This window comes from Fringilla coelebs (assembly GCF_963513975.1).
Source record: "Fringilla coelebs genome assembly, chromosome: 30".
NCBI classification, from domain to species: Eukaryota; Metazoa; Chordata; class Aves; order Passeriformes; family Fringillidae; genus Fringilla; species Fringilla coelebs.
In genome coordinates, this window is record NC_140056.1 from 1,759,031 (window position 1) to 1,771,293 (window position 12,263).

Consider the following 12,263-nt stretch of genomic DNA (forward strand, 5'->3'; position numbering starts at 1 on the left):
GGGATCCCTGTCCTGGAGCATCCCCTGCTTTTCCAGGGATCCCTGTCCTGGAGCATCCCCTGCTCTTCCAGGGATCCCCATCCTGGAGCATCCCCTGCTCTTCCAGGGATCCTATCCTGGAGCATCCCCTGCTTTTCCAGGGATCCCTGTCCTGGAGCATCCCCTGCTTTTCCAGGGATCCCTGTCCTGGAGCATCCCCCGCTTTTCCAGGGATCCCCATCCTGGAGCATCCCCTGCTCTTCCAGGGATCCTATCCTGGAGCATCCCCTGCTTTTCCAGGGATCCCTGTCCTGGAGCATCCCCTGCTCTTCCAGGGATCCCTGTCCTGGAGCATCCCCTGCTTTTCCACCCAGCGCCCTGGGGCTGGTACAGGGCTCAGAGGAGGAATTGGGAGCTGGGATTCAGCCTTGCTCCTACCTTGGCTCTTTTCCTGGCGTGGCCGTGACTCGACGTTCGCTTCTGTGGAGAGAGGAAAGGCAAAAAACTGAACCTGGGAGAGCTCTGCCCTGCCTGGGACACACCAAGGGACCAGGACAGGGAGGCTGCAGCTCTGCCTGGAGAGCACCCAGCCCCTGGGGGCTGCAGCTGGCCGAGAAGGGTTTGAGGAGGTGTCCTGGACAGCGAGGCAATGTGTGCTCTGTTTGCCATCTGTCAGAGCTGGGGCACTTATCTGCTGGTTTTGGGCAGTTTGCTTTATCTCTTCCACAAACCAATCCTCCCTCCAGGAGATATCTCCTATTAATGGGCCATTAATTATTAATTACCTTCTGTTAATGGCCAGTGAGTGTCCCTGCATGGCTGATAAAATTCCATCATCCCACTGGGAGATGCTCTGCCCAGGGGAGGAACCAAACATTCCTGCCTGGATACAATCTGAGATTTCAAACATTCCTGCCTGGATAGAATCTGAGATTTCAAACATTCCTGTCTGGATAGAATCTGAGATTTCAAACATTCCTACCTGGATACAGTCTGAGATTTCAAACATTCCTTCCTGGATACAATCTGAGATTTCAAACATTCCTGCCTGGATACAATCTGAGATTTCAAACATTCCTGCCTGGATACAATCTGAGATTTCAAACATTCCTGTCTGGATAGAATCTGAGATTTCAAACATTCCTGCCTAGATACAATCTGAGATTTCAAACATTCCTTCCTGGATACAATCTGAGATTTCAAACATTCCTGCCTGGATAGAATCTGAGATTATGGGACACCAGATCAGCCTTTCCAATGGATTCCCAGAGGAGCAGCTGCCTCTTCCACTGGATGGATACAATCTGAGATTTCAAACATTCCTGCCTGGATACAATCTGAGATTTCACACATTCCTACCTGGACATAATCTGAGATTTCAAACATTCCTGCCTGGATACAATCTGAGATTTCAAACATTCCTTCCTGGATACAATCTGAGATTTCACATATTCCTACCTGGACATAATCTGAGATTTCAAACATTCCTGCCTGGATATAATCTGAGATTTCAAACATTCCTGCTTGGATACAATCTGAGATTTCACACATTCCTACCCGGATATAATCTGGAGGTTCTGGAACACCAGCACGGTTTCTCCACTGCATTCCCAGAGGAGCAGCAGCTGCCTCTGCCCCTGGATCTCCAGAGGATTCTGCACCCTTTCCTACAGGATCCCTGCTCCAGCAGAGCCACCCCTGGCACTGCAGGAGGGCTGAGCCACAATTCCAACGGGACTGCTGCCAGCCCCTGACCCACAGGGTGCCAGGCTGAGTTCTGGCTCTGGCAGTGGTCTTTCTTTTGTGACCATTTGGGTTCATTTTGGGACCATTTGGGTTCATCCTGGGTTCATTTTGTGACCATTTTGGGTTCATCTTGGGTGCAGCCCAGGCTGGGCTCTTGTGCTGCCCAAGGTGGATCCATTGAGGCCTCCTAATAAATCCCTATTTATTATTTAACTCCAGTCTCTGTTCTAGATGAGCCTTCACAAGGTGCCAACACCTCCCATGTTGGATTAAGCTTTTTTCTGACTCAGAGATGGGGGAACTGAGAGGTGTTTCCAGCAGAGCCACCCCTGGCACTGCAGGAGGGCTGAGCCACAATTCCAACGGGACTGCTGCCAGCCCCTGACCCACAGGGTGCCAGGCTGAGTTCTCACTCTGTCAGTGTTGTTCTAGTGCACTGCATTGTTTATTTTTTAATTTTCTTCCCTATTAAAGAATTTCCTGTTATTTCCTGCTCCTATATCTTTGCCTGAGAGCCCCTAATTTCAAATTCATAACAATTCAGAGGGAGGGGTTTCATATTTTCCATTTCAGGGGTTTCACGTTTTCCATTTCAGAGGAGGCTCCTGCCTTCTTTAGCACACACCTGTCTTTCAAAACCAAGACAAACTGTTATTCCTGCTCCCATATTTTTTGTCCAAGACCCCCTTAATTTCAAATTCATAACAATTCAGAGGGAGGGGGTTTGCATTTTCCATTTCAGGGGAGGCTCCTGCCTTCTTTAGCACACACCTGTCTTTCCAAACCAAGACAAACTGTTATTCCTGCTCCCATATTTTTTGCCTGAGAGCCCCTTAATTTCAAATCTATAACAATTCAGGAGAGGCTTTACATTTTCCATTTCAGAGGAGGCTCCTGCCTTCTTTGGCACACACCTGTCTTTCAAAACCCAGCCAGGAGGACACGTGGCACTGGGAATTTCCACCTGTGGAAGCAGCACCCCTGCTCAAGTGCCACCTTGCAAAGAGGGAGGGGACAAAGTTGTTTTCTCCCACTGGAGATGGTGTGCTGGGAATTATTTGAAAGCCAGACACACCACTGTAGGCTTTTCCCTGAATCAAATCTTTCCTGCCATGCTCTATTCCCAAGTGCCCAGTCAGGCTCTCCCTGCACAGCTCTGGTGTCGGAATTCAGGAATCCCTCTGGGGGTCCAGAGCTGCTGGGAGCCCTGCCAGGGGGCTCAGAGACCCTTGGGGCAAATTACCAGCTTTGTGTGAAGACCTGCAAGGCCCAGCAGTTTAAGCAATGCAATAATAAAATTATCACTGGGTGAAAAGGCAGATTTTGGGATTTTTAGAATGGGGGTTTTGGGGGCAAGATGGAAAGATTTGGGTGTGTCCAACCTTTCTTCTTCTTCTCCTCTGCCTCCATCTTCTGCTGTGGTGGTGGCACTTTTGGATTGGTTTAGAGCAGAAGGTCACTGTCTGACAGAGGTGATGGGTATTGGGGAGTAACTGTATATATTAAATATATATATATATATACATATATAATAATTTTTATATTTATACATATAAAAATTATTATATATAATTATATATACAATTATTATATATATAAATATATATAAATTATTTTATATATAAATATATATATATATAAAAAATAATTTTATATACAAATATTTTACATGTAGTTTTTAGTATAGAGAGATAACATGGCCCTGGGGGCAGGCAGAGTGCCTGGAACTGTCCTGCTGGATGGAACTCAGCAGGGCAGGAGGAAAACTTTTATAGATAAGGAACAATAAACAATTCTGAGACCGAGAACTGAAGAACTCAGACTCATCCTCCGACTGCACGGGCCGGAGCAGAGACCCTTCACCCATCTCAGGGTCACAGAACTCAGCACCTTCCGAGCCTCTGGGTCTGCCTGTGCAGCTGTGAGCACATCTGGCAGCACCCAGCAGGCAGCTGAGGGTGGGAATGGCTCCAAGCTGCAGCAGGAGAGCAGAGCAGCAGCAGCGAGGCCCAGCAGCCCCAAACGCTGCTTGCACAGAGCTTCCTCTGCACTTCTTGACATGAAATCCCAAAACATCCCTGTCCTATTTTTAACTGAGGCAGAGCAAGAGTCAAGCAGCATTCCTGAAACCGAGCTCTCCCTGGATGCCTTCCCTTGACATGAAGTCATTAACTCATCCTCAGATCAAAGAGAGGAGTAAGAGGGAGGTGACAGCTCTGGCACCAGAACCAGGGGACAGAGCACGAGTGTCCCCCAGGGAATATTTCAGTTATTCCACTGCCAGGCTCAGGGAATATTTCCCCCACTGTGGCCAGGAGAGATTCAGCTGCAGAGGAAGGGAGCAGCCTGCCCAGCCTGGGGGCTCTGGATGCTCTGGGAAGGGATGGGGAGCAGCAGGTGAGGGCTCAGCTCTCCCTGCCCACACTCACCTGAGATTCCTGGCGCACGCTGACCTCCTCCCCGCCGTCCTTCTCCACCTCCTCCTTGCTTGGTGACCTGGATACATATTTGGTTTTGTTCACAGATTCCTCCACCACCTTTTTTTCTGATTCCTTCATAATTTCCAGGGACTCCTGTGCCGTGTTGCTGTTGGACATCTTCAGAGCCCTCCGGCGCAGCGACGGGCACCTGCAGGACGAGGCACAGCTCAGGGGCTGCACAGAGCTTTTCTCTGCACTCAAACTCTCCCAGACTCAGGTTGCAATTTCCTTGGAGCCCACCTCATGCACAGATCCCAAATCAAACCCTCAGATCGTGACAGACAAAAACTCTCTGACAGTTTAAAGTTACAAAGTGTTTGTTCATTTTGGGATAACTCCCAAATACACACTGTGATTTACAGGTGATTTTATCTACACAAGTATTGAATACCCAAAATGGAAATGCACATTCATAACTTTGGGACATCCCATTCCCAATATGGATATTGATCTAGTACCAATACCCAAAAACTCTCTGAGAGTTTAAAGTTACAAAGTGTTTGTTCATTTTGGATAACTCCCAAATACACACCGTGATTTACAGGTGATTTTATCTACACAAGTATTGAATACCCAAAATGGAAATGCACATTCATAACTCTGGGACATCCCATTCCCAGTATGGATATTGATCTAGTACCAATATCCAAAAACTCTCTGACAGTTTAGAGTTAGAAAGTGTATGTTTATTGTGGGATGGCTCCCAAATACACACCCAATTTACAGGTGATTACAGAGCCCTTTTATCTATATGAGTACTGAATACCCAAAATGCAAATGCATAAATTTGATTCATCCCATTCCCAATACGGATATTGATCTATGGATTTTGATATCCAGAATCTATGGATTTTGATATCCATAGATATCAATTCAATACAAGTATTGAATACCCAAAATGCAAATGCACATCCATAACTCTGGTACATCCCATTCCCAATATGGATATTGATCTATGGATTTTGATATCCAGAATCTATGGATTTTTATATCCATAGATATCCATTCAATAAAAGTACTGAATACCCAAAATACAAATGCACGTTCATAACTCTCGGACATCCCATTCCCAGTATGGATATTGATCTAGTACCAATATCCAAAAACTCTCTGACAGTTTAGAGTTAGAAAGTGGATGTTTATTGTGGGATAACTCCCAAATACACACTGTGGTTTATAGGTGATTACAGAGTCCTTTTATCTATAGAAGTATTGAATACCCAAAATGCAAATGCATAAATTTGGTTAATCCCATTCCCAATATGGATATTGATCTATGGATTTTGATATCCATAGATATCCATAACAATACAAGTATTGAATACCCAAAATGCAAATGCACATCCATAACTCTGGCACATCCCATTCCCAGTATGGATATTGATCTAGTACCAATATCCAAAAACTCTCTGACAGTTTAGAGTTACAAAGTGTTTGTTCATTGTGGGACAGCTCCCAAATACACACCAAATTTACAGGTGATTACAGAGCCCTTTTATCTATATGAGTACTGAATACCCAAAATGCAAATGCATAAATTTTGCTCATCCCATTCCCAATATGGATATTGATCTATGGATTTTGATATCCATAGATATCAATTTAATACAATTATTGAATACCCAAAATACAAATGCACATTCATAACTTTGGTACATCCCATTCCCAATATGGATATTGATCTATGGGTTTTGATATCCAGAATCTATGGATTTTGATATCCATAGATATCAATTCAATACAAGTATTGAATACCCAAAATACAAATGCACATTCATAACTCTGGGACATCCCATTCCCAATATGGATATTGATCTAGTACCAATATCCAAAAACTCTCTGACAGTTTAGAGTTAGAAAGTGTTTGTTTATTGTGGGATGGCTCCCAAATACACACCCAATTTACAGGTGATTACAGAGTCCTTTTATCTATGGAAGTATTGAATACCCAAAATGCAAATGCATAACTTTGGTTCATCCCATTCCCAATATGGATATTGATACATGGATTTTGATATCCAGAATCTATGGATTTTGATATCCATAGATATCAATTCAATACAAGTATTGAATACCCAAAACACAAATGCATGTTCATAACTCTGGCACATCCCATTCCCAGTATGGATATTGATCTATGGATTTTGATATCCATAGATATCCATTCAATACAAGTACTGAATACCCAAAATACAAATGCATATTCAGAACTTTGGTACATCCCATTCCCCGTTTCATATGGTAATTAGTTCAAAAGCTATTAAGCATGGTAATTAGTTCAAAAGCTATTAAGCATGCAGAGTTTGTTCCTCGAGATGGGTCGGTGGTCCCTTTCATGGGGAGGGGTCCCAAAATGAGGAAGTCAATGAAGTCTTCCTCCTTCTGACCCTTCTACCTTTCCAATGCAAATGTGACAAATGAACCCTTGGTAGGACTCCCATTCCCTGGCCTCAGTTGGTTTCAGAGCAGAGGAGGCCACAATTGTCTGATGTTCCTAAAGCCATTTATCAGTTTCCATATTCTTCATTAGAAACCCAGCTACCCAAACACTGTGCTGACAAGCAATCAATTATTAGCTAACTACTAACTCTTAACTTCATCAAGGCCTACCCATTTATTTTAATTAACTCCAATAAAGCTTATTTCTAACTAAAATCTTAGATCCTCTAAAATCTCCAAATTCCTTAAAGTTCATGCCTCAAGATCAAGCCTGGGTGCAGCCCCAGCTCGAGGGCACTGGCAGGAGCTCCGTGGCTCTCACCAGGATTTTGGAGGCACCAGGGCTGGACAAAGTCCCTGAGGTAGAACAGAGGTGCTGAGGCAGGTGAGTGATGGACACAGAGAGACTGAGGGCAGCTCTAAACCAGCAAACATCACACAGCTGAAATAAATTCCACCAACCAGAGCTGTGCTCTGTTCCTGGGGCGAACCAGCACCAAAAATCTGCATTTCCCCAAATCCCAGCCCCAGTTCCTTTTGCAATCAGTCAAATCTTGAGTGAGAAAAGAGCTTTGTGCTCCAAACAGGCTCTGTGAGATAAGGTGACCCTGATATCTCCCTCTGGTCAGGTACTCTGGGACAAGTGGGACTCAAATTACACATTGAGACAAAAAATTCCTGATCAAGTTGCATTTAATTGCTTCCCTTTGATTAGCAAGAAGCAGGCAGGCCCTGGAAGCACCTCTGGGTCAGAGTGGAGCCTGGACAGGGCAGCACCTGTGAGAGCCTCAACCTCATCAAATTAAGTGTTAATTAACTGCTCATCAGGAATCAGAACATCAGCCCTGCCCTTAGAGCTCACCAGGACACAGGGAATGGCTTCCCAACGCCCCAGGACAGCGAGGAGAGGGATTTTGGGAGAAAATTCTTCCCTGTGAGGGTGGTGAGACCCTGGAATGGATTTTGCAGAGCAGCTGTGGCTGCCCCTGGATTTCTGGAAGTGTCCAAGGCCAGGCTGGAGCCACCTGGGAGAGTGGGAAGTGTCCCTGCCAGGACTGGTGGGACTGGATGAGCTTCAAGATCCCTCCCAAGCCAAACCAGTCCAGGATTTTCTGATTCCAGTTGCTCAGAGCAGGTCTCAGAGTCTGAGCAAGGACCAAACCAGCTCCACGTGGCTGTGCAGGGATGTGGCAGCAGGAAACACCTCTGGAAGAGACAAATCTCCAAAAAGGGGAGCCCAAATCAGAGCAGGGCTCAGACAAAACCCCTCGTGGCAGAAAACATCTGCTGAACAACTGATTTTTGATTCCTTTGGCTGAAACAGAGTCAGAACTCCCAGAGATTTATCAGCTCCTGGCTCTGATATTCCTGGAGTATTCCCCTTTAATTTGTGGAGCTGCTGAACACAAAATGTGCATTTGACATTTATGGAGAAACTGGAATTGGTTCCAGGCACAGAAAGCAGGAGTGAGCTGCCTCCATTGCATGGATTCTTACAGGGAATTTTAATAAATCTGTTAAAAACACGGAGGGCAGGAGGGAAAATGCCAGATCCAGTGGGACAATGGGACAGGAGGGACACAAGGAGGCAGAAATGTCCCAGAAAATTCATGGGGAAAGGGGCAGGGAGGGAAATATCCCAGAAAATTCATGGGGAAAGGTGCAGAGAAGGGGAAAATTTCAAGGGGAAAAGGGGCAGGGAGGGAAATATCCCAGAAAATTCATGGGGAAGAGGTGCAGGGAGGGAAATATCCCAAAAAAATTGTGGGGAAAGGTGCAGGGAGGGAAATATCCCAAAAAATTCATGGGGAAAAGGTGAAGGGAGGGAAATATCCCAAAAAAAATGTGGGGAAAGGTGCAGGAAAGGAGAAAATTTCAAGGGGAAAAGGTGCAGGGAGGGAAATATCCCAGAAATTTCATGGGGAAAAAGTACAGGGAGGGAAATATCCCCAAAAAATTGTGGGGAAAAGGTGCAGGGAGGGAAATATCCCAGAAATTTCAAGGGGAAAAGGAGAAGGGAGGGAAATATCCCAGAAAATTCATGGGGAAAAGGTGCAGGGAAGGAGAAAATTTCAAGGGGGTAAGGTGCAGGGAGGGAAATATCCCAAAAATTTCATGGGGAAATATCCCAGAACATTTGTGGGGAAAAGGTGCAGGGAGGGAGATATCCCAAAAAATTGTGGGGAAAGGTGCAGGGAAGGAGAAAATTTCATGGGGAAAAGGTGCAGGGAGGGAAATATCCCAAAAAAATTGTGGGGAAAGGTGCAGGGAAGGAGAAAATTTCAAGGGGAAAAGGTGCAGGGAGGGAAATATCCCAGAAATTTCATGGGGAAAAAGTGCAGGGAGGGAAATATCCCAAAAAAATTGTGGGGAAAAGGTGAAGGGAGGGAAATATCCCAGAAAATTCATGGGGAAAGGTGCAGGAAAGGAGAAAATTTCATGGAGAAAAGGTGCAGGGAGGGAAATATCCCAGAAATTTCAAGGGGAAAAGGTGCAGGGAGGGAAATATCCCAGAAAATTCCCCCCAGGAGGGAATCCCACGCTGCTCCAACAGGAATTAGGTCAGGAAGGGAAAAGGGAACACTTTGCCTGGTGTGTCTCATTTGTGGGTGGATTTTGCAGGGGGTGAAGGTGGTTAAACTCTGCCTCCTCCCAGCCCAAAATATTCCAAACTGCTCCAGGCTCGTGGCCAGGCTGGGGGTTTAAATATTCCAAGAGGATCTGGAGCAGATTTTGGGGAAGGGAAGGGAAGGGAAAAGGAAAAGAAAAAGGAAAGGAAAAAGGAAAGGAAAAAGGAAAGGGGAAAGGAGAAAGGAGAAAGGAGAAAGGGGAAAGGGGAAAGGGGAAAGGGGAAAGGGGAAAGGGGAAAGGGGAAAGGGGAAAGGGGAAAGGGGAAAGGGGAAAGGGGAAAGGGGAAAGGGGAAAGGGGAAAGGGGAAAGGGGAAAGGGGAAAGGGGAAAGGGGAAAGGGGAAAGGGGAAAGGGGAAAGGGGAAAGGGGAAAGGGGAAAGGGGAAAGGGGAAAGGGGAAAGGAAAGGAAAGGAAAGGAAAGGAAAGGAAAGGAAAGGAAAGGAAAGGAAAGGAAAGGAAAGGAAAGGAAAGGAAAGGAAAGGAAAGGAAAGGAAAGGAAAGGAAAGGAAAGGAAAGGAAAGGAAAGGAAAGGAAAGGAAAGGAAAGGAAAGGAAAGGAAAGGAAAGGAAAGGAAAGGAAAGGAAAGGAAAGGAAAGGAAAGGAAAGGAAAGGAAAGGAAAGGAAAGGAAAGGAAAGGAAAGGAAAAGAAAGGAAAAGAAAGGAAAAGAAAGGAAAAGAAAGGAAAAGAAAGGAAAGGAGGAGGCAGCACCGGATCTGCACACATGGCACTCCAATAAATTTGTACAGCTCATTCCCTTTGCACCACCCACCCTCTAACAAGCTTTTCCCCCCCAAGCCAAACACCTCAGCCAAATTTAAGATTTTAAAGATCTTTTCCTGTCGTGCTGGGACGTAACTTCAGCATCACACAGGGGGGATGTGATCAGATTTCCCAGAAAAGACAAACTCAGAGCCACAGCAATGACATTTATCAGCTGCCCCCTCCTGTTCCAGCCTCCAGGACACTTCCCTGCATGCAGGAATCAGGGGAGATTTGTTTTCCAGAGGAGGATTCCTTGCAGGATGAATGAATCAGCCCCAGCTCCCTGGGGCAGCCGTGGGACGCAGTGAGGGGGTGGCAGACACGAGTGACAGTGACAGACGGAGAAGCTGCGAGTTCAGAGAGCTCAGGAGGGGTGGGTGGGACTGAGCTGGGCCTCGGGAGAGAGAGAGGAAAAAAAATGACCCAGATGCAGCAGAAAATGTGTCAGGAAAAAAAAAAAAAAAGATGGAGGCAAGGTGGAGAAGGGAGGAGTGGGGGAGGTGTTGTGGCTGTTTGGGTTTGGGGATGGGGATTGGAAAAAGGCAGCAGAGCCTGGGCAAGCTGGGAATATTTCCTGGGATGTTTCCCTCCCTTTCCTGCCCTCCAAGGCCCAGGGGGTCAGGGCACATGGAAATCCTCCTCCTCACTCCAGAAAGGAACACAGAATTCCATCTCTGCCTCCTTGGCACCTGCAGTTTGCAGCTGTGGGAATGCAGCAGCAGCTCCTGCTTGGGAAGGGAATTAAAGCAAGAAAAGTTCTGAATTTCCAGCTCAGATGGATCTGGCAGCAGAGCTGGAAAAGGCAGGAAGCTCCTGCTAAATAAACTCCTTTCCTGGCCTTGTTTCTCAGGGAACAGAGCTGCTCCTGAGCTAAATGAGGGTGCAAAGGAGGCAGATGGCTGCAGCTGCCCACACAGAGCAGCGGGGCTGCAGGGATGGAGGGATGGAGGGGTCTGGGGGGGATGGAGGGGATGGAGGGGGATGGAGGGGGATGGAGGGGGATGGAGGGGGATGGAGGGGGGATGGAGGGGATGGAGGGGGGATGGAGGGGGATGGAGGGGGATGGAGGGGAGATGGAGGGGCCTGAGGGGGGGATGGAGGGGTCTGAGGGGAGATGGAGGGGGATGGAGGGGGATGGAGGGGGATGGAGGGGGATGGAGGGGGATGGAGGGGTCTGAGGGGGAGATGGAGGGGAGATGGAGGGGGATGGAGGGGTCTGAGGGGGGATGGAGGGGTCTGAGGGGGAGATGGAGGGGTCTGAGGGGGGATGGAGGGGGGATGGAGGGGGGATGGAGGGGTCTGAGGGGAGATGGAGGGGGATGGAGGGGGGATGGAGCGGGGATGGAGGGGTCTGAGGGGAGATGGAGGGGGATGGAGGGGGGATGGAGCGGGGATGGAGGGGTCTGAGGGGAGATGGAGGGGGATGGAGGGGTCTGAGGGGGGATGGAAGGGGATGGAGGGGGGATGGAGGGGTATGGAGGGGTATGGAGGGGTATGGAGGGGTCTGAGGGAGGGATGGAAGGGTCTGAGGGGGGATGGAGGGGGATGGAGGGGAGATGGAGGGGTCTGAGGGGGTCTGAAGTCGGGATGAAGGGGTCTGAAAGGAGATGGAGGGGTCTGAGGGGAGATGGAAGCGGATGGAGGGGGGATGGAGGGGGGATGGAGGGGGGATGGAGGGGCCTGAGGGGGAATGGAGGGGGGATGGAGGGGAGATGGAGGGGTCTGAGGGAGGATGGAGGGGTCTGAGGGGGAATGGAGGGGGGATGGAGGGGAGATGGAGGGGTCTGAAAGGAAATGGAAGGGTCTGAGGGGGGATGGAGGGATCACCACACCCCAACCCCTCAACTCAACCCTGGCACCCAGTGCCACATCCAGGCTTTGTTAAACACACCCAGGGACGGTGACTCCACCACCTCCCCTGGCAGCCATTCCAGAATTTATCACTCTTTCCATAAAAAACTTTTTCCTGCTGTCCAACCTGAATTTCCCCTGGTGCAGCTGGAGGCTGGGTGCTCTGGTTGTGTCAGTGCTGCTGCACAAAGAGCCCAGCCCAGCTGAGCACAGGCACCTTTCAGGGGGTGCAGAGTGATGAGGGCACCCCTGAGCCTCCTTTCCTCCAGGTTGAGCTCCCCCAGCTTCCTCAGGGCCTCCTCTCAGGGTTTGTGTTCCCAGCCCCTCTCCAGCCTCGCTGCCTCCTCTGGACACGCTCAAGAGAGATCCTGAGAT

The 12,263-nt window shown here is 48.0% G+C and overlaps 1 protein-coding gene across 1 annotated transcript in view; it reads right to left on the reverse strand.

Moving 5' to 3' along the window:
* The window catches only part of R3HDM2 (R3H domain containing 2), a 60,881-nt gene that overhangs the window by 26,285 nt on the left and 22,333 nt on the right, over positions 1–12,263 (reverse strand). Inside the window, exons 2-3 of the mRNA XM_084223477.1 lie at positions 4,155–4,353; positions 418–459 (exon numbers count right to left, since the gene is read on the reverse strand). Of these exons, the coding sequence (XP_084079603.1) occupies positions 418–459; positions 4,155–4,322 (210 nt within the window). The 5' untranslated portion in view covers positions 4,323–4,353. The remainder of the gene's footprint in view (positions 1–417; positions 460–4,154; positions 4,354–12,263) is intronic.